At 38.8% G+C, this 21,631-nt stretch overlaps 1 protein-coding gene across 1 annotated transcript in view; it reads left to right on the top strand.

Annotated features, from left to right (window-relative positions):
• Nucleotides 1-2,765: 2,765 nt before the first annotated feature.
• The window catches only part of LOC122798727 (zinc finger protein 501-like), a 169,249-nt gene continuing 150,383 nt past the window's right edge, over nt 2,766-21,631 (top strand). Inside the window, exon 1 of the mRNA XM_044067827.1 lies at nt 2,766-2,899. Coding sequence (XP_043923762.1) covers nt 2,888-2,899 — 12 coding nt within the window. The 5' untranslated portion in view covers nt 2,766-2,887. The remainder of the gene's footprint in view (nt 2,900-21,631) is intronic.

Raw genomic sequence — 21,631 nt, 5'->3', positions numbered from 1 at the left:
CATACAAAATGAAGATTAGGGTATAATTCAGTGATATGTTATGCATACAAAATGAAGATTAGAGTATAATTCCGTGATATACTATACATACAAAATGAAGATTAGGGTATAATTCCGTGATATACTATACATGCAAAATGAAGATTAGGGTATAATTCAGTGATATGCTGTACATACAAAATGAAGATTAGGGTATAATTCAGTAATATGTTATGCATACAAAATGAAGATTAGGGTATAATTCCGTGATATACTATACATACAAAATGAAGATTAGGGTATAATTCCGTGATATACTATACATTCTTTCTCATTTCTAAATTTCTAAGATCATTCAAAGTTTGTCCCTGCCCTGACTTAGACTCATTTTGTGTTGGTTTGAATTGTTCCTGGCATGTCTTTTCCTCTGTAGCTTTGCCCTCTATGCTCACCTGTTTAAATGAATATTTATAGATTTACATAAGTTCAATGATTTTAACTGTTCACATATTTTAAAACTAGAAGTAAATGCACCAGATGTATGTTCTCTTGAAGATGAAGACACTTAAAACTAACTCTACAAATAAGAGCTCTGTTAAATGTGTTCCTGCATCTTTCTTTCTTTCTGTGGATCTATACATTTAATTGAGTTATTTGATTGGGTAACCCAGGCAGTGAGCCACAAATTTGGATGTATATGTGTCTTGCTTAGACTGCAAGAAGGCACTTGACACAGATACTCAAAGGGTAAGGAATGTTCTAAAGCAAAATGGATTCAATTTTGTGCAGATGTGACAAACAATACATCCAACAGTTAATACTTTACAAAACAGCTATACAGCTGGAGAATAAATAGTAGTAACTGGTAGAAAGGGACTCGGGTTTTCATATCTGGTGATGTAAAGATAAGTATGCTAACATGCCTGGGAAGTAGCATCAGCTGTAGCAAATAAGAAGATATCATATTATTGAAAGAGTCCACCTGTAGTACTGTGTGATGTTCTGAACAAAAGCAGTGTCTAGCCTTCACCAGTAGCCACTTAAAGAAAGACTGAAATGGTTTAAGATGTACAGTTTTGAAGAAAGGAGAAGGAGAAAGGGAGATACAATTTAGGCATATTTAAATACCATGAGGGTCTAAGGAATGCATATAATAACAAGAATTAAATGACTTGAATGTATATAGCAGATGAAAGGCAGAAGGGAGATATGATGAAGTATTTTTTCACAGAAAGATTGGTATACAATTTGCGGTCTTTATGAAGATGTGATAGCATCAGAATCAATGACAGAATTCAAGAATGCAGTGTAGAAAGGCAAGGTAATTCAGATAGTGGACGGAAGAAAATCAAAACAGGTTCGTAGTTAGGCAGGATATGTAGTTTATGCATAATGTAATCACATGGACAGAATAAATTAGCCAAAGTAGTCCTACATACATACATACATACATACATACAAATGTTTCAAGCACGGGCGTTAAAGCCCTTCTAGCTTGCCAATATGTAAAAACACTTGTTCCCATAATAAATGTCCAGGCTGTTCTTAAAAATATCTAAACTAGTACTTGCTTTAATGTAATTTAGTAGTCTGTTCTATGCATCAGCTACTCTGTCAGAGAACCAATTAATACACTTCTCATTCCTATAGAATCTTCTACGTAGGTTATCTGATGATTCTCTAGTACTTTTTGATAACCCCAAGCATTCCCAGAGGAAGTTGTCCCTAAATGGCCTATATACCTGAATAAGATCTCCTCTTAAATATCTGTGAGACACTGTACAAGTTCAAACATTTTAGTCTTTCATAATAACTTAGATTTTCACATCCATGGATGCCCTTAGTATATTTACGCTGTACTCTTTCCAGTTTATTCGTGCTTGTTTTCCTATAGGGTTTCCATATTATTATTCCATACTCAAGTTTGGGTCTAATGTAACTAATAAACAATGACTTCATTATGTTTGATTTCCTAGACTTTATAAATCTTTTTATACAACCTATAGTTCAATAACTATCATTAGCCAATTGGTTGATATGATTAGAAAAACTCATAGCTGAATCTACCCACATACCAAGGTCCTTAAATGAGTCTACAGTTTCAATCACTGTGTGCTGTATTAGATATTCACCTTTCAGTTTAGGTCTCCCAGACATCATATGCTTAGTTTTTGATGTATTTATCAACATATTGTTCTCCTTATCTGTAACACTTGTGATCAGTTACTATAGAACACCTCAAATGAAATTAAGGTCTGAAAGATACAATCTGAATCTAAATAAGAAGGGGCCTAGTACAGAGCCCTGTGGAAAGCCATCATCAGAACGTATGCACCTCCTGTTGATGTAGTAGCAGAATAAAAAGAGGCAGGCAATCTGTGTATGCTACACTATTCCTCAAACCACAATCAGAAAGAACGATAAACTCTGACTTTTTTGTCTCCCATATGCACACATTCCTGATCTATATTGTGTTCTGTTGCTACCTAATTAGAAATTCATCTCATCTGACAGAGCACCTGAAAGGTTAAGACAAACAGCAGGAAAATGTAGGAAAATGCAAATGGATGGCATCTACATTTTGCATGCAGACAAATTCAAGCAGTTTGGGCTGGAGAATGAAGCTGTATGTACCAGCCTACCTCATTAAATATTTATATAACCACACCTACCTGCTCTTCCTTGCAGCATTACTTCATGAATATTCATTATGTTTCCAGCACAGTATAGGGACATGTTTCACAGGCAGACAGGAAGTGAGCATTAGCTTACAAAAAGTAGTTTGAGACAGTTTTTGGTTCTTATACAGAAAATTATGTAAATACTGATAGTTCTGTGACAGTGATTTTTTCTGCTTATCCAGCCATTGCAGGCAGCAGTTGCTTTGCTTCCTGAAGTCTGGTTCACCATGAAGTTAGAGGTAAGAACTGTGCTGATGAAAACACGTTTTCTGTGACAGCTTGTCTTTATTCATATGAGAGGTAGCAGGGCCTGGGCTCTGCAAATAATGCAATTTGTATGCCTAGAGGAGATTTGGAGCAGGGAGAAGGGTACCCCTTCTGCAGGGAGATGCAAAGGGGAACTGGTTCAAGTTAAATAAATATTTGTTTTAACTCTTGTACTGAACTGTAAAGGGGAGAGTGCTGTTTTATTGAGGAAATAAGGAAAGTGAAGCACACTGAAAGCTTTAGTGGAAACTGTTTTTCTTTGAAAGATTATTTGGTTTAAAGCAGCTGTGCAAAATTAACACAAAAATACAACTAAACTGTGCTGGTTTATGACAGAAACCGTTCTTATTCCTTAATCTTCAGTATTTGCAGTTTTCTAACATTCGTTATGAATTTATGCTTTTGTAGTCCTGTAAGTATGTCAGGTTAGATAAATAAATCATGACTGGCAACATGGTAGATTACTGGAACTCTCCAAAGCCGAGCAAAAGTTCATAATTCCTATGCAGTGTGCAACAGATTTTGGTTAACCATGCTCCCCCCCCACACCGACTCCAAGAAATGTGCTCAAGTTATGTATGTTGCCATCAGTTTTTTTTTTTTTTTTTTTAACATGTGAAACATAACAGCATTTTTTAAATTTATTCTTGTATGTTTGTAATTCAGGCTTCTGGTTTTTAAATTACTAGCGTCCTCCTTTATATGACTATGGCATAGACTATATAACTCAAGGACAGATGGTGTAAAATAGGAGTCTTAACGTGGTATGGAAATTTTTTTTATAACATGGAGTCACAGTATAGCTAATACTTGACCACCTGGTAGAATCATTTTATTAACTTCAAGCTGTTGAAAGAGAAAAATTAAATGACTTTAAGATTAAAGCCAAAAATCTAATCTAGCCTAAATTTGCTTAGATTACCAGATTTCACTGAGATATTAACTGTGCCTTTTTCTTTTTTTTCTGTGTACCTTTTCTCCTCTACTTGATACCTGCTAAGTATCCCCCTTTTGGACTTGAACCTATTCATTGCCTAAGAGTGACTCAAGGAGTCCCCCTAAGATTGCCAAGGGAAGGAATCAATGATCATTTAGTAGTGAGTAGATTAGTTTAATTCTAGTTTTTTTGCTTCTAGTCCAGATATGTAATATATATTTAAATCTTAGTTAGCCCTGCCATTAGTAGCCTCACATCATCTTGCCCTTTTTCCTGTCAGCCTGTCTTGGTTCAGTACTTTAATTATAGGATAGTTGTTAGCCTAGTACCAACCTATGAACAATACTATCGGCCCTAGGGCCTATGCAAGCCTAGCCATAACAATTCTCTGGATATTTCTTCCCACAATATTTACTTCTCTGGACCCCTGTCCAGCAGGGCGACTGACATGATCCCCGGGCTGAATTTCTTATCTCCCATCCAATATAGGTTCATAGGTTGGTACTAGGCTATACCTTTCTTCTTTTATAAAGTGTTTTTGGTAGTTTATTCTTTATGGTTTTGTAGTGTTTGTGTATAGTCTGTAATTTAAACTTTGATAGTGATGTTTTTGTTATTGGTTCAGAGTGTTGTGTGCATTTCATAGAGTGTTTTTATACTTCATCATGGATCAGAAAACTAGTTTAAAAAATGCTCCAAATGTAGGCATAAAATTCACCCCCAGAACCCCCGCGAGTTATGTGTGATCTTTTTAGGAGTGGCACACCCTAACACTTCTTGTGACATCTGTGCCGAGAGCTTTATTTGATAGGAGGAATAAACAAATCCTCAAGGGTCTTCTTCCTCCAGATCCGGAGCAAGCTAAAACCTGTATTTACTCTGTCTCTTTGCCAGTAACTCTACTTCACAGTTTCAATTGCAGCCTGTACTGTCTACTTCTAAGGAGAGCTCTCCACTCAGTAAACTTCTTTTCCGGAGCTTCTTATCGTCTGAGTCAGGCTTCAGCACTGTGCTGATACACGCCAGCTAAGCCTATTACATCTGAGCCTGGGTGAGGACACAACACTCTGATATTTAAAGGGCCCTTCCCCAACAGAGCTTCATTACTTTCAGATTTCACTCCTTCCTGCTTGGGGCCAATAAGTTAAATGACCAGAGAAGCAAATGGCATGTAAATGAGACAGACTATTTGCGCTGCTTTGCTTCTTCCCTGATCTGTCTTCGATAATGAGAGGGTATGGTTACAGGCGGAAGAACCAGTAAACCACCCTTTCTTTTGTGCAGCCAGGTGAGGAGTGAATGTTCTATTGCTAGTTTAAATCATCTGCTTAGAAAATAACAGAGTGCTGACACCACCTACTTAATTGTCAAGACACTCCTGCTCCACAACACTAAAGCCTGTCTGTTGTAAGGAGAGTTTCCTGCTTAGATAACAAATACAATGTTCTTTCCCCTTAACGTCTTGGGTAAATACAGCCCCTATACCCAAAATCTAAGGCATTACTCTGTACAATATAATCTTTTCTACAATAGTGATTAGCACAGACTATACCCTCAGAGTTTTATTTTTCAAGCTTAGAAATGCTTTTTCACCTTCACCAAACTGATGAATCTTTCTGGGATCTGTCTCTTAGTCACACATATCAGTGGGCTCACTCTGGTGGCAAAGTGTCTACCAGCCCCAGAAATGCCTTAATTCACTTCATGTTTGGCCTTGGCCAATTTCTAATAATCTCTCTATCTTACATAATTGAGATTTCACCAGGCCACTGTGTGGAATCTGCTATCTGCAAAGCCTCTTCTATACTGTTTGTACATTTTTGAAGGATTAAATGTCAGATTTGCCACCCTGATGGAATCCATCATGGCCTGCAACTTGGATTAGTGGGATTCGTTGTCCTATTTGTAGATTATAATATCATTGAAGTAAGTAGCAGTATATTGGATAAATGTTTTTATATCCTGGCTATCATTCTGTGAATTTTGTCTGGGACTTCATGTAAACCAAAAGCCAATACTTTATATTGAAATAGGCCATCCAGTGTAGAGAGAACTGCCATTTCTATGGCCTTTTCTGTTAGAAGCATCCATCAGTAACCTTTTTTGAAGTCTAGCATCACGAAGTAATGTATCTTCCCTAACTTGTGCCGTACCTCATCAACTCTGGGAATGGGGTAGGCATCAAACTTAGAAATATCATCAAGTTTGCAGAAGTCATTGTAAGGTCTCATGATTCCCATCAGGTTTTGGCATCATTGCTACAGGCATAGTCCATGCAGTTTAACATGATTCCCATCAGGTTTTGGTACTGGTGCTACATAGTCCATGCACTTTGACATGATTCCCATCAGGTTTTGGCATCAGTGTTACAGGCATAGTCCATGCAGTTTAACATGATTCCCATCAGGTTTTGGTACTGGTGCTACATAGTCCATGCACTTTGACATGATCCCATCAGGTTTTGTATCATTGCTACAGGCATAGTCCATGTACTTTGACATGATCCCATCAGGTTTTGGCATCAGTGCTACAGGCATAGTCCATATACTGTGATATGATTCCCATCAGGTTTTGGCATCAGTGCTACAGGCATAGTCCATGCACTTTGACATGATCCCATCAGGTTTTGGCATCAGTGTTACAGGCATATTCCATGCACTTTGAAACTCATCAATAACTGCCACTCCTAGCATTCTTTTGTATTTCCTTGCTAATAGCTTTTTTTATAGGCTTCAGTAGTCCTAACTGTTTCTCCTGGTACAGTGACCATATCATACTAAAATAATGTAGTTCTACTTGGGACAACAGAGAGCACAGCTTTTTTCATTAACACAAAGTCTTTCACCTCTCTTTTTGATGAATTTCCTTTCTTTATTTAATTTTTTACATATTTTTACTTGATCATCTTACTCTTCAGCCTATTCTCTATTTTTCTTATCGTAATGGGACATTTCTCATCCTACCATGGCTCTATAATAGCTCTGTCTGTCCCAACCACCTGTTCATACTCCCTCCCTACATTCCACATATCACACCAAACCTATTTAATGATGTCCCTTATCTTGACTCCAAATGTAGACTGATTAACTACATTTCAACTCAAACCAAAACAAAATTAAGTAGAAAATTACTCTCCAAAAAACAGGGTTCATTAATTCCCCAGTATACTAAAATCCTTCAAGAAGGAGGCATTCACCCAAATCCTGGCCCCACCTGTCACAACGAACATCAAGACAATTCTATTCCACACAGTACTCTAACCATACAACGGTCATCCCCCAACCCCAGTAATCTAACTTTTGTTGCCGTAAATATTAAAAGCATAAGAAATAAAATTGCTGAACTACATGCCTGGATGACCCAACATAAACCTATTATCATCACTTTAACTTAAACTTGGCTGAAACCCAGCATAAATGACTCTAAAATTATACCTCCCAGCTGTAATATCATCCACAACGACTGTATATATAGGAAAGGTGGTGGTATTGCTTTAATATTTCCCAACAACTACCACATTTCCCCTTACAGCAAACCAGTACCAAAATTCAATTCAGCAAAGCTTCGTATTACTTTTTTGAATTTAAACAATTGTAAACGTATATGTATTATTGTCCTTTACACCCCCCCTAGGGAAAATACAGCTGTACTGGAAGCTAGCCTATATTTGTTATCCATAACATTTCCAAACACAATTATTTACTTATTTATTAACATTTGTTTGCTGGGCGTGTCCACTGGGCTGAAGAGAGGCCATTTTCAGTGGAGGCCCAGGGAGAAAAGCTTCAATGAATAATGCAACAAGGTAATTACCATACAAGGAATTTACAACAATGTAGTTACAATATTTGCAGGAATCACTTCGATACAAAATATGGCAATCCGCTAATACAAAAAGACAAATGTAGGCAAATTCAAAGAATGTGAAAATATGCAGTTTAAACAGAATTAAAAGTATTAGGAAAATCGAGTTAGATTGAGTGAGGTACATTTGTTTGAGTGCAGAGCAGCTAAAGATTATGTATGTGACATTAAGTGGAGAGGGAAAAATAAGAAACCGGAGACAAAAACAAGAAGACTTGCACTGCATGTGGCTGTAGTTAGTAGTTAATATGCTTAAAGTGAAGTATAAAGGAGTTAGTACTGGTTGAGTAGGGTGTCGGGGACAATTTGGATGGAGGAAAAGTATGGTATAGGTGGTTAGAAAGAAGGGCAGTATGGGGTTTGAGTCTACGGTAAAGAGATTTAGGTGATACCATTACTGTGAAATAGCAGAAATACTACTTTGAATGTCAAATACTACTGTGAATGTCAAATAGTACTGTGAATGTCAGTCAGTTGAGCATAAACTCTAACTCTGCCATGTAGCATGAACTAATGTGGTTTCACACAACTAATTAATAGCCCCACACGTTATAGCAAGACATCAAAATCCCTATTAGACTGGATCCTAATATCAGACCCTAGCAAATATGCCACCATAAGTACAATGTCTGACTGTATCAGTGATTATCTCCCAATCTATACAACCAGATACCTGAATGGAGAGATGATAAAATCAGCAAGTAGAGATTAGTATTTCTGAAATTGAAATCATCGTCAAGTCTTGGTCAGTACCTTTATGAGATGGACCCTATTTTCAAAGTTTCACCAAGGCGACACTGATATACAGACTGTATTTTATAGATCATATATCATGGACAGAAGTAGGTTAAAAATAAAAAAGACAGCTGGCTGCACAAGTCCCAGGATACAATAGTACCCAATCATGGCAGGTGCCCTGGTGCCAAGACTGAAAAAAATAACAGTGTAGAATCCTCAAGACATGGATACATTACTAAAATGGGGTTAGGCCAGGCTCAGGGGGAGGATGCCCCCCCGTTTTGAAAGGGGTCTATATCAGTTAAACAAGAAGTTATTTCATCAAATGTATAATCATCGACACATATACAATGAAAGAAGTATTACTCGAACTCTAACTTCAGTGAAAAAGATTTAATCAAACTGTTTTAGTTGGCCAGTTTACGTGTTAGCTACGTTACACTGTGACGTAGTGACATAAGTATAAATATGTATGAAGTTTAAAAGTACACCTGTAAATTTTAAATAAATAAAAATAAAACTTTATATATATTAACATTAAAATATAGTATTTCCCTAGTGAAACATATTACAAACATAGCCTATCTGTAATTATTGAAAATAAAATAAAGATTTAAGTGTGAAACTACACTATATAACTGCTACATTACAGCTACGTAGTTGTGCATACAGCGATTTCATCTGTGAATATGGCTTGTAGCACTCTTGCAGGACCTGGTGTGATAGGTAGTAGCTATTTCACTGTAAAGTCGCAGAGAAGGAAAGATATGTTAGTTGTTGAAGAATATCTTTACAATTTCGAGAAAGTTTTAAAGAGCCGTAAGTACTGGTGCTGTCATTTGAAAACGAGTGAGAAATGTAAAAGTAGAGCCATCACAACTGTAAAAGGGATAGAGGAAATTCTCATAAAGTCTACTACTCACAATCATCCTTCAGTTCCTACTTTAGTAGAGAAATATAAAGCATGTAGCAAGCTCAAAGACATGGCTAGTACTTGCAGGAACACTCTTTCTTTAGTAGTAGATGATGTTCTAGCCATAGGTCTCAACCTTCCATGTCCAAAATGAGGAACACTAGCCCTCATAATGTGGAACAAATGGGCAAAATGTGGAACACAAACTAATGGCTTACTAACAGCTTCAGCTAGGAAGGTCATAGGATGGTTAAAATATGCTGGTTTTACTTATAAAGAAGATCTTTTAATGAATTAATATGATTAATTTCTATTTACAATGGATTTCACTTAAAAAAATTCTAACATTGAATGTGTGACAGTCTTTCAATGTGGAACTTTGAGGAACTTAGAGGAACATGAACTTTTTAAGACCCCAAATGAGGTACGTTCCTCGTAATGAGGTGCACTTGAGAGGTATGGTTCTAGCTAGTACATCCTTTGAATCCACTGTTGCCTTGCCGAGTAGAAGATCACTATTACAGCCGGTTAATAAGAGTTAGGCGAGAAACATTGTTGACACTATCTAAACCTTGTACAAGTGTAAGTTCAGTGTGTCTAGATGATGATAGGTTGAAAGAATCGGAATTTATTCAGGAACATAAGGTAGATATCCACTTAAATATCCATGTTTTAGTGTTCACTACCAAAGAAAATCTGACAGACGTATGTAACAGTAACATCTGGTTTATGAATGGAGTATTCCTTACGAAAGGCAGACTATACAGGCAGTTATACAGTGTTCATGCATTTATGTCTCATGGTGGTAAAAAGAAGTGTGTGCCTTTGGTATACTGCTTAATGACTAAAAAGTCGTACAAGTCATACAATTATATGTGGGAGTGCTTGTTTAACTTGTTATCTAGATGTGATTTAACACCTACAGTACAATATTTATTATGTGATTTTGAACTTGCAGCAATAAAAAGTATAGAAGCAAACTTCACAAACCTAAGTTGCAAAGGCCGTTTCTTCCACTTCTCACAGAACGTATGACGTAAGATTCAACAACTTAAATCGTGTAGTCTATGTGGTACTTCACTAGAATTCCAGCATTCAGTTAAACAGTTGATAGCACTTTCCTTTTTGAGAGAAGTTATTCCAGCATTTAAAGAATTAAGTAAAAGATTTCCTAGTGATAGGAAAAGAGCTGATAGCTTATTTCTCTGATGTTTATGTACTGGGCCGTTTACAAAAGCAAATTACTAGAACTATAAATGTTTCATGATTTCCCCCTGTATATCCAATCTCTTTTTGGAATGTTTCAACTTTGAATGATGTTTGTTTACCTCAGACTCAAAATTACGTAGAGGACTGGCATAGGAGGATTAGGTGTCTACTAGGTAGACGTATTTCTGACATACCAGCTGTACTTTTAGTTCTCGTTAGAGAGCAAAATACGGTGGACGAAATCGGACTACAGTTGATGTCTGCATGTGCAGTTTCGCCTAAAAAGAAAAAGTACTTGGAAAGGGAACATCGTTTACAAACTGTTTTGATGAATAAACAAGAGTATACCGTACTTGACTTTTTACATGCAGTTGCTATGTTACTAAAGATTTAAAACAGTAGTCATATACATTGCCTGTGTGCACCATATGTTTAAGTTCTATGAATGCACTAAATATGTCTTCATTTATTACGTTGATTAAGTAGTTGATTAGTTTGCTTTACTCTTATAAACCGTTACGGAAGGATTTCATACACGTTTACTTCGTATATTTTAAAATATGTAAATGAAACTCTTTCACTTTTAGGGAAGGTTTGATTTTGGTGATTAGTTACACATATCACACCAGTGTGCGGGTGTTGGCTAAGTAACACTTTTCGATGATTTACATTTTGTTCATTTAACTGTTTGAGTAATACTTTTTTTGTTGTATATGTGTCGATGATTATACATTCGATGAAATAACTTTTCGTTTAACTGATATAGACCCTTTTGAAAGTAGTAGTAGTCCAAAAAGAAACATAAAAACTGAGAGGCCAAAAAAAAAGCAATAAGGATGATAGAATGGAGAATTGAGGATAAGAAAGAAATTATATATTGTTACTATTATGCAAAAAGCCCTGCATTTCTGGATAGAAGACAGTAAAAAAGATTGAGAGAGAGAGAAATTAGAGGGAAGAAAAATACTTGCACAGAAAAAAAATGTCAAAAGCTTCAAATGTAAATGTGTGATCAGTAATACAACAGATTCATGGAAAACATTATACAGATCAAGAAATGAGAACTTTCTTTAGAATGCCCACAGGAAGTGGAGAATAAAAACATGCCCTTAGCTTGGAATAAAAAGATCCAAAGCAAAGAGTTACTTGATTTAATAAAGATGCATAGACAAATGTTAAGATCAATGAAATAAATAGACTACAGAAAGACCTAAATAAGTCTCATAAAAGGAACACAATAATCAAGACTGTTAACAGGAATTCATGTGATATAACAGAAGTAAATAGGATCGATTCCTGTCCCAGAGACTTTCCATACTCTGGAACAAACTACCTGTTTATATCAAACAAAGTTCCTCATTAGCATTCTTCAAGAAAAATCTTGATGATTGGATGGGAAATAGGAAATTTACTCCGGGGATAACTTCTGTGGCTCTGCTCGACAGGGGCACAGGAAAATAATTTTCTTGGGTGGCCTAAGCCAGGGTACATTTTTGGCTAGGCTTAAATAGGCCCTAGGGCCAATAGCTTAGTACCTACCTATGAACCTATATATCGCAATGCAGCTAAATTAATAACAACTCCCACAAGAGGGGAAAACATATTGGACCTGATCATCACCAACATGGGGACTCTGTGTTCCATAACAGAGGTATACCCCTCATTGGTAAGATCTGACCATAAATTAATCTCACTGGACATCCATATCCCGTCCCCACCCCCAACCAAGGAAACCATGGTGAAGAACTTCTCAAAAGCAAACTTCACACTTCTCAAAACTGAGGTGGAATCCTTCAAAGCTCCCGGGCCAGTGGAAAATATGGCCCAAACTGCAGAATCCTTTACAAATGCATTCTGTGGACACCTACAGGAATGCATGGATCGTGCTATCCCAATTAAAACCAAGACTCACTCCTCCAAAGGCAGGAGACCTGTCTGGTGGACCCCAGCCATAAATAAGCTATACAACAGAAGGTGGAAGCTACTACATGATAGAGCAAAATCCCAAAAAGGAAAGGCATCTCTGATCAGTACTAGCAAGAAACTACGATCCTTCAAAATTATCTAAGGCCAGCTTCGAAAGAAAAATTACACAAGACGCTAAAGATAATCACAAGGCCTTCTTTAGTTATGTCAGGAACCTGGGTGGCAACTCCCAGATATGCTCTGAGTTAGTGCAAAATGACAAAAAATACACTGAACCCACAGACATTGCCAACTTCTTGGCAGACAGGTTCAGTGCAAACTTCTCCCCCCTTCTCCCCCAAAAGAGCAAATGTCTATCCCAACAGAGTGTAGCCTTCCTGACATCACAGATGCACAGGTGAGAGCTGCCCTCTCCAAAGCAAAAAACACAGCATCAGTGGAACCGGATGGTATCCTGGGCTGCGTCTTACATGAGCTCCAAGAAGAAATGAACCCTCACATAAAGTCACTGTTCAATCTCAGCCTTACTACAGGATATGTACCCAAGGAATGATGTACAGCAACAGTGGTCCCACTCCACAAAGGAAACTATCGCCCTATAAGCCTGACTAGCCTGGTCTGCAAAGCTATGGAGCGTATCGTCATGGAACTCATAAACAAAGACATTGGGAACCTCCAAACACTGGATCTTACCCAATTCTGCTTTGTTAAGGGCAGATCTTGCCTCATGAACCTGGTCAACTTCTTTGAAACAGTCACCAAGGCCATAGATGAAGGGAAGGTATTCCACACAGCCTACCTGGACCTCGCAAAAGCCTTCGACATAATACCCCACTCGGGCATCATAAATAAGCTCACCAGCTTAAATATCAACCCCTATATCACAAGATGGGTTGCAAACTGGCTCAGGGATAGAACCCACATGGTCAGAATTGCAGGTGCCATGTCAGACTCTAAACCAGTTACATGTGGCGTCCCACAAGGCTCAGTCCTGGGTCTCTCTTGTTCGGTATATATTTCTCTGAGGTACAGGCTTACATGGGAGGACTATGGCTGACCAAGTTCGCAGATGATTGCAAATTGGGTGCCATAATCGACTCGCCGACTGACACAAGCATCCTCCAAAAGGGTCTCACAGAGACGGATAACTAGTGCCAGAGCCATGGCCTAAAGCTAAATGCCAAAAAGTGCAAAGTCATCCCCTTTGGGAAAAACAAAGTGCCCACAAATTACCACATAGGTGGTAATCCATTAAGTACGGAAGAAGTAATTAGGGATTTAGGGACTCAAGTAGATAGTAATCTCTTCTTTGACAATCACCTTGCCAAAGAGGTTAGAAAGACCTTCTATATAGCCCACCTTATCACGAAAGAGTTCACATCTAGATCAAGAGAGGTCATTGTGCCCCTCTACTCATCACTCATCAGGCCCATAATTGAATACAATGCCCCATTTGAGATGTACCTTACCCAACACCTGCAGCAACTGGAAAGACCCCAAAAGTACCTCACCAAGAGGATCAAGGGACTCAAAAAGATGCTCTACGCAGTTAGGCAAAAGAAACTCCAGCTCTACTCAGTTGTTTACCGCCTACTCAGAGGCGATCTGTGTCTGACGTATAAAGCCATGTCCAAACCAGAATTAATGGACATGCTCCACCTCAGGAAATCCAAATCCCTTAGAGCTACACGCTCCAGGGACTTAAACCTAAGCACAGAAATAAATAGGACATGCTGGAGGGACAGATTCATATCCCAGAGGCTCCCCTCCCTCTGGAACAAAATCCCAATCCATGTTAGGCAGAGCCCCTCAATGACCCTCTTTAAGAGAAATCTTGACGAGTGGATGGGAGATCGTAGGTTTACCCCTGGGATCTCTTCTGTGTCCCTACTAGACAGAGGCACAGTCAACTAATCTAAAAGTGTGGCGAAAGCCAAACACACTCTGGCTAGGCTTATAAATGCGCTAGGGCAGATAGCCTAGTATGAACCTATGACCCTATGGACAAATTAAGTCTTACCACAAAAATACAGGGAATAAGAGAAAGGACGGGAAGAGATCAAATGTCATGGAAGCATTAGCAGTTACGGCAAGAAGTGTCACTGTTAGAAGAGTATAGAAGAGGAAACAACTTAGAAAGAGAGACATGATAAATATAATGCAAGTGTTTGAACAGACCTGGATATATTGTACACTATTGCAAATAAAAAATAAAGGTATCACCACAGGCAGAAAAATATAGAAGATGTAAAGATAAATATAAAGGAAAAGTGCAAAATAAGCAATTTATTGATGACCCAAAAGGTTTATAGAGAATTAACAAAGTAAAAGGAATAGAAATACCACCAAAAAAAGATGATGCTAAATGGATAGAAGTAAAAGAAACACTAAGAAATTCAAATGTACAGGATATGGAATGCGATGAAAGAACAGCCAGAGAAACTGAAACAAAATTAACTACTTTTAGCCAGAAGTTAGGTACTGTATTAACATCTTTTCACGACGATTTAGCCCTTATAAGCACACCCTAAACACATGCCAGCCTGGTTAACAACAAGAGTGAATCTGCAAGCTATCTTAAAATTTATAGACCAGTAACTTGCCCTACAACGATGTATAAACTATGTACTAGAATTTATGGTGATAGAGTTGATAGTCAAGAAAACTCAGCATTGTTACAAAAAAGGCACGTGGAACAAAGGAACACTTGTTAAATAAAGTCATAATGGAAAATTGTAAAAATGGGAAGAATCTATGACATGGATTGAGTACAAAAAAGCATTCAAAAGTATCCCACATTCATGGATAAAAGAGTGCTTAAAATGTATACGATACACCCTACACTGATGAACTACATCAGAGTGGCCACGAAACAGTGGCAAACCACTTTGCAGCTAAGCCATGATAAAGGACAAATTATTATCCCGGGTATAAAAATTCAAAGGAGGATATTCCAGGGGGACTCTTTGTCACCGCTGCTCTTTTGTCTTGCCCTTAACCCATTAAGCTGCCTACTTAGCAAATTAGGTCATAGTTAACAGTTTGGCTGCCAAACAACAGTAAAGTGTAAAGACTTCTTATCTTTTTTTGGATGATTTAAAGCTATATAATTCACCAGACGGGGAGCTGAAGGCACAACTGGAAGTGGTCAAAACTTTCTTGAATGATACATGAATGTCATTTGGTCTTGATAAATGTTCAAAAGCAACATTAAAAGCAGGCAAGCTGCCGCACCAAGAAAATGTCAGTAAGGGACAGAAATGTGATATAAAGGAACGTGAGCAGGAGGAGTGTATAAATATTTAGGAATTGATGAAAGATCGGCAATAAAACATGAACAAATGTTAACAAAACTCAGTAAGGAATGTTTTGGAAGAGTACAATTAATACTGAAAACAGCCCTAACATCTAGGAACAAAGTCCAAGCTGTAAACCCGTTTGCTCTTCCTGTTCTAACTTACAGTTTTGAGGTGATTGTCTGCACCTAAAAGGTATTAAATCAGTTGGACAGGAAAACAAGAAAAATGCTTTATGCTTATCAAATTATATATAAAAATAAATGTATGCCAAGATTATATATTTCTCATTCTGAAGGAGATATAGGCCTATTCAAAACTGATTACATGTATAGATCTGCAATTGTAGGACTACATACATATCTGCTGACCTCACTAGGTAAACTTTCAAAATATGAAGAGAACAAATCTAAGACGACCTCCTTGCTTAGTTTAGCAGAAACATATCAGTGTCAAGCGGGAATGGAAACCAAACCAGAAATAGGTTCATAGGTTCATAGGTTCATACTAGGCTATCTGCCCAAGGGCATTTATAAGCCTAGCCCATAGTTATGTGGCTTTCGCCACCCCTTTAGTTTGAATAAAACTATGCCTATTATTTTGCTGTGCCTCTGTCAAGCAGCGACACTGAAGTAATCCCTGGGGTATATCTGCGATCTCCCATCCATTGGTCAAGATTCCTCTTGAACAAGGCCAGCGAGGTGCTCTGCCTCACATGTACCGGGATTTTGTTCCACAGCATAGGGAGTCTCTGGGTGATGAATTTGTCCCTCCAGCACGTTCTATTTATAACCGTGTCAAGGTTTAAGTCTCACGCCCTTGTGGTTCTGAGGTATCTAGATCTTATGAGGTGAAGCATATTCATCAAATCTGGGTTTGACATGGCCTTATATGTCAGGCACAGGTCACCTCTGAGCAAGCGGTATGAGACTGAATAGAGCTGGAGTTCTTTCAGTCGGGCAGCATAAGACATATTTTTGAGACCCTTTATCCTTTTGGTGAGGAACTTTGAGGCCTTTCCAGCTGCTGCAGGTGTCGGGTCAGATACATTCGAATGGGGCATTGTACTCAATCATAGGTCTAATGAGTGATGAGTACAGGGGACGATGACCTCCCTTGATCTAGATGTGAATCCCTTCATGATCAGGTGGGCAATGTAGAAGGTTTTCCTAACTACTTTAGCAACATGAGTGTCAAACGAAAGGCTACTGTCAACCTGGGTCCCCAGATCCCTGATGACTTCTTCTGTGCTCAGTGGATTGCCACCTATATGGTAGCTAGGGGTAACCTTGTTTTTCCCGAAGGGTATGACTATGCATTTCTTGGCGTTTAACTTTAGGCCATGGCTCTGGCACCAGTTATCGCTTTCTGTGAGGCCCTTCTGAAGGAAAAGTGTGTCAGATCTGATTTCGACAATGGCCCAGTTTGCAGTCATCTGCAAACTTTGTCAGCCATAACCCTCCTGTGTTTGCTTGTACTTCAGAAAAGTAGATGCCGAACAAGAGTGGACCCAGGACTGAGCCCTGTGGGACACCACTTGTGACAGGCTTTGAGTCTGACATGGCTCCAGCAACTCTGACCCTGTGGGTTCTGTCACTTAGCCAGTTTGCAACCCATCTTGTGATGTATGGGTTTACATTCAAGCTGATGAGTTTTTCGATGATACCTGAGTGGGGTATTGTGTTGAAGGCCTTTGCCAGGTCGAGGTAGGCTGTATGGACTGCCTTTCAATCATCAATGGCCTTGGTGACTGTCTCGAAAAAGTCAACCAAGTTTAAAAGGCATGATCTGCCTTTGACAAAGCCAAACTGGGTTGGATCCAAAGTCTGCAAGTTCCCTATGTCTTTATTTATGAGTTCCATTATGATCCTCTCCATGGCTTTGCAGATAAGGCTTGTCAAGCTAATGGGACGGTAATTACCAGGGTCGGTGGAGGCACCGCCCTTGTGAAGTGGGACCACAGTCGCCGTGCGCCACTCCTTGGGTACGTATCCTGAGGTGAGGCTAAGATTAAACAGCTGTCCTAACTGCGGGTTTAATTCCTCATTGAGTTCGTGGAGCACACAGCCGGGGACACCATCCGGTCCCATGGATGCTGTGTTTTTTGCCTTAGAGAGGGCAGTTCTCACCTGGGCGTTGGAGATGTTTGGGGGGCTACAATCCTCTGGTATAGATATCTCTCCTTTTGGGGGGCAGGGGAGAGTTTGCACTGAACCTGTCAGCCAGTATGTTGGCAATGTGTGTAGGTTCAGTAATCTTCACATCATTTTGAACTAATTCTGAGCATATCTGGGAGCTTCCTCCTAGGTTTCTAACATAGCTAAAGAAGGCCTTATGATTGTCTTTTGAGTCCTTGGTGATTTTTCTCTCAAAATTTGCCTTGGATTATTTTATGAGAGCTCTTAGTTTTTTACTTATAATGATCAAAGGTGTCTTACCTTTCAAGGATTTTGCTCTATCTTGTAGTAGCTTCCTCCTTTTGTTGTAAAGCTTGTTTATGCCTGGGGTCCACCAGACTGGACGCTTGCCTTTGGTACAAAGAGTCTTAGTTTTGTTTGGGATTGCCTGATCCATGCAGTCCTGTAGGTGCTGGTAGAAGGCATTTCTAAGTGATTCAGCGGTTTGAGTAATGTTTACCACTGGCTCAGGGGCCTTAAAGGAGACCACGCTAGTTTTTAGAAGTGTGAAATAAACAACAATCAAGCAGTACGCATCCAAAACATAAATCAACATATGCAGAGATTCTGTCAAAAAACTTACTGAAACACCAGAGATCTCTAAAAGAAAAGACTGCTACAACTAACAGTTACCACAACACACAAGGCATGTAGCAACATCAGTGTCTCATCTCCCAAGCCCTTAAGGTGTAACACTCTCAAAAGCAAATTTTCTTATCATTGGAGACTCCATAATGAGACACAGGGATGTCCCTTTCAACAGGTTAGATAAGGAGAAAGTCACAGTCAGCTGCCTGTCCAGTGTCAGGATTCATCAGGTCACACGTACACTCAGGTCTCTCAGCGATAAGTACCATTATGACTGTCATAGCTCTTGTTGGAGTGAATGACCTGAGATGTACCTCACTAGACTAACTGAGGAGATACATGATTGACCTCTCAGAGTATGTGTCCTGAACAGGTATGTCCCTAGCCTTGAACAGTATTTTGCCTTCACCTAAAATAATACCACAGTATAAACATAAAATGATCGATTTCAATAATTGGCTTGGTTTTTGGTATCATTCCAAGGGGACCTAGTTTCTGTCAGCCTGGGGTGACATGATTGACAAACCCCACTGCTTTGCACGGTTTGCACCTGACACCAGTAGGCTTTTGGCTTTTGGCAAAGGCTTTTGCCTCCCCCATAGTGCCTTTTTTAGTCAAGGTCTCAAAAACAAAACTGCCGTCATGAAAGTTGCCAACCATAACAAAATAAGGATTATGCTGCTAAACGATAGGAACTTAAAACAAAAACTGCACACCCTGGAAGCACTTCTGTCATTGAAGGATGTACATGTCTGTGCAGTCACAGAAATTTGGTTCAAGACCTCAGAGAGTACCCCAGACTTGCAAGGCTGCAATGCCTTCCACACTTTCAGACGACAAAACAAACACGTGAGAACCAAAGGAGGTGGTGTTTCTACCTATATTTGAGATAAATTCACCTCCCAACTAGTTAGACTGGACAACACCATAGAGTTGCTCCATGTTCAGATTACTGTGGGCAAGACCCCCATTCAAGTCACAGTTAGTTATAGATCCATGGATCATGAGGCCTACTTGACCAAACAGGAGTCAGTCCAAATATTGCCAAACACTCTGGTCATGGGGGATTTCAGTTATCCCACCATCAACTGGAAAACCTGCTCTAGCCCTAACTCACTAGCGCAAAAGTTCCTTGACTTTGTTAACTCAAATGCCCTGGAACAAATTGTTCAAACCCCAACAAGAGAAACAAACATACTAGATCTTGTCCTCACTAACATGACAAACCACCACAACCACCGCAACACTTGGGCCATCTTTAGTTAAATCTGACCACAAATCAGTCACCTTTGAACTGGCACTAACACCAGAACTCACAAAGGGTGAAGTCAGACTAAAAAACTTCACCAAGGCAAAATATAACCTCCTAGGTGAAGGTATTGATGCATTCCAAGCCCCAACCCCAGCTGCAAGTGGTAACTACACCAAAGCTTACACTAAAGCTCTGTACAATCACTTGTATAAGTGTATAGACTTAGCAGTTCCAACGAGAATAAAAGCCAGAGCCTCAAGTAAAAAAAAAAATAAATAAATAAACCCTTGTGGACATTCAGCATCAACAACCTTGCAACAAATGCAAAAAGTTGCTGTCTAAGAAAACCAAGGTGAGGTCCCAACAATGGAAAAGCACCCTCCTCAGCCTCAATAGGCTAACATGTCAAATCATCTAATGGTAATTTTGAGAAAAACTTAGCAATCACAGCCAAGTATAACAATAAGGCCTTTTACAGCTACATATGTAGCTTAAAAGGACAATCCCAGTGTTTAAAATGGTCAGAGTTATGCTGATAGAAGTCAAACCCACTATGACACCTCACTTGGGTGTCATTTTACTTTTAAATGTCCTGTGAATCCATATTTCCAGTCTTCTTTCAGCTCCCAGGATGAATTAATCTTTGGATTTGTGTTCCTCTGTGACTTTCATTGGATTGGGGTATTATGCCCCCAACCCCTGGCTCATATTTAAAATAAAGAAAGATGTGCCAGGAAAAAGGGACATCAGTGTATTCTAATTTTTAAATTTTGCATCACTCATGCTTCTACAGATAAAACAAGTAGCCCTCTCATAAAAATAATGCGTTTGTCTAGTAGTATTCAGAAATCGGCACATATCAAACTAGAAACTGAAAAAGGAACAGAAGAGTGTGTCTGCTAATGCTCCAACCTTATGTCACACACTTGCTCTCTGTGGAATTACTAGGGGGTCAGAAAGTCACTACACCAGGCTAGTATTCAAAAAATCAGAATACAGTAAAACATGAAAGAAAGAGAAATATGGTTTCCACTACTGTTTGCCTGACTCAGATGCTTTCTATCGGTAGAAGCCATGTCATAAAATTGTTGTAGATGGCCAGGATTCACAATCACCACAGAATAAAATATGAAATAAAAGAAACCAAAAATTCTGTTTAGCAATGTTTTAAAAGCCTTGTATTACTGATGTGCTTTCCAGAGTAGCAGCAGCAGTCGGGTCATAAAATGCCCGAAAGGCTACTTCTCTCAATGGGTAAAATGATGCACAGCTTAAACTAATGAATGGCTCACAGGGAGAGCTGTTGTCAGCTGCTTTCTATGTAACTTTTGTGTAACTTCCTAAGATTTTTTAATCCACTGCCTATTGCTCTTTAGATAAACTTTATTTTACTATATAACAGTTTAATTCCTATGCTTTTTATTGTTATCATCCTTTTGTTTTTAGTGTGGTATAATTATGTAACTACTGTATGAGATCTGTAATCTACCTGAATATCTTAATTGTTCTCTTAATGTTTTAATGCTTTGTACAATTTGGAGCGTTTCTCCCTGGACCTCCACTGAAAAAGGGCACAAGCTCAGTCGGACACCACTCCCGGTTAACAAATGTAAAATAAATAAATAAATAACTGCAATTTGACTAACCCCTTTGAAACTTCCTTCAGGTACTCTTCCCCCACTAACCTCAGCCAAAGGTGAGCATGCTCAGAAAGGCAAACCTGAAATATAAACAAAGGCTGAATCAAAACAAAAAAATCCCTGGGACTGTCCCTTTAAAAGGTAGGACCCAAACATATGCCAAA

This window comes from Protopterus annectens, chromosome 3.part1 (genome assembly GCF_019279795.1).
Source record: "Protopterus annectens isolate FY-2018-M chromosome 3.part1, PAN1.0, whole genome shotgun sequence".
Classification (NCBI taxonomy): domain Eukaryota; kingdom Metazoa; phylum Chordata; order Ceratodontiformes; family Protopteridae; genus Protopterus; species Protopterus annectens.
Note: the sequence above shows the minus strand (reverse complement) of the source record. Positions and strands in the feature narration are given on the sequence as shown.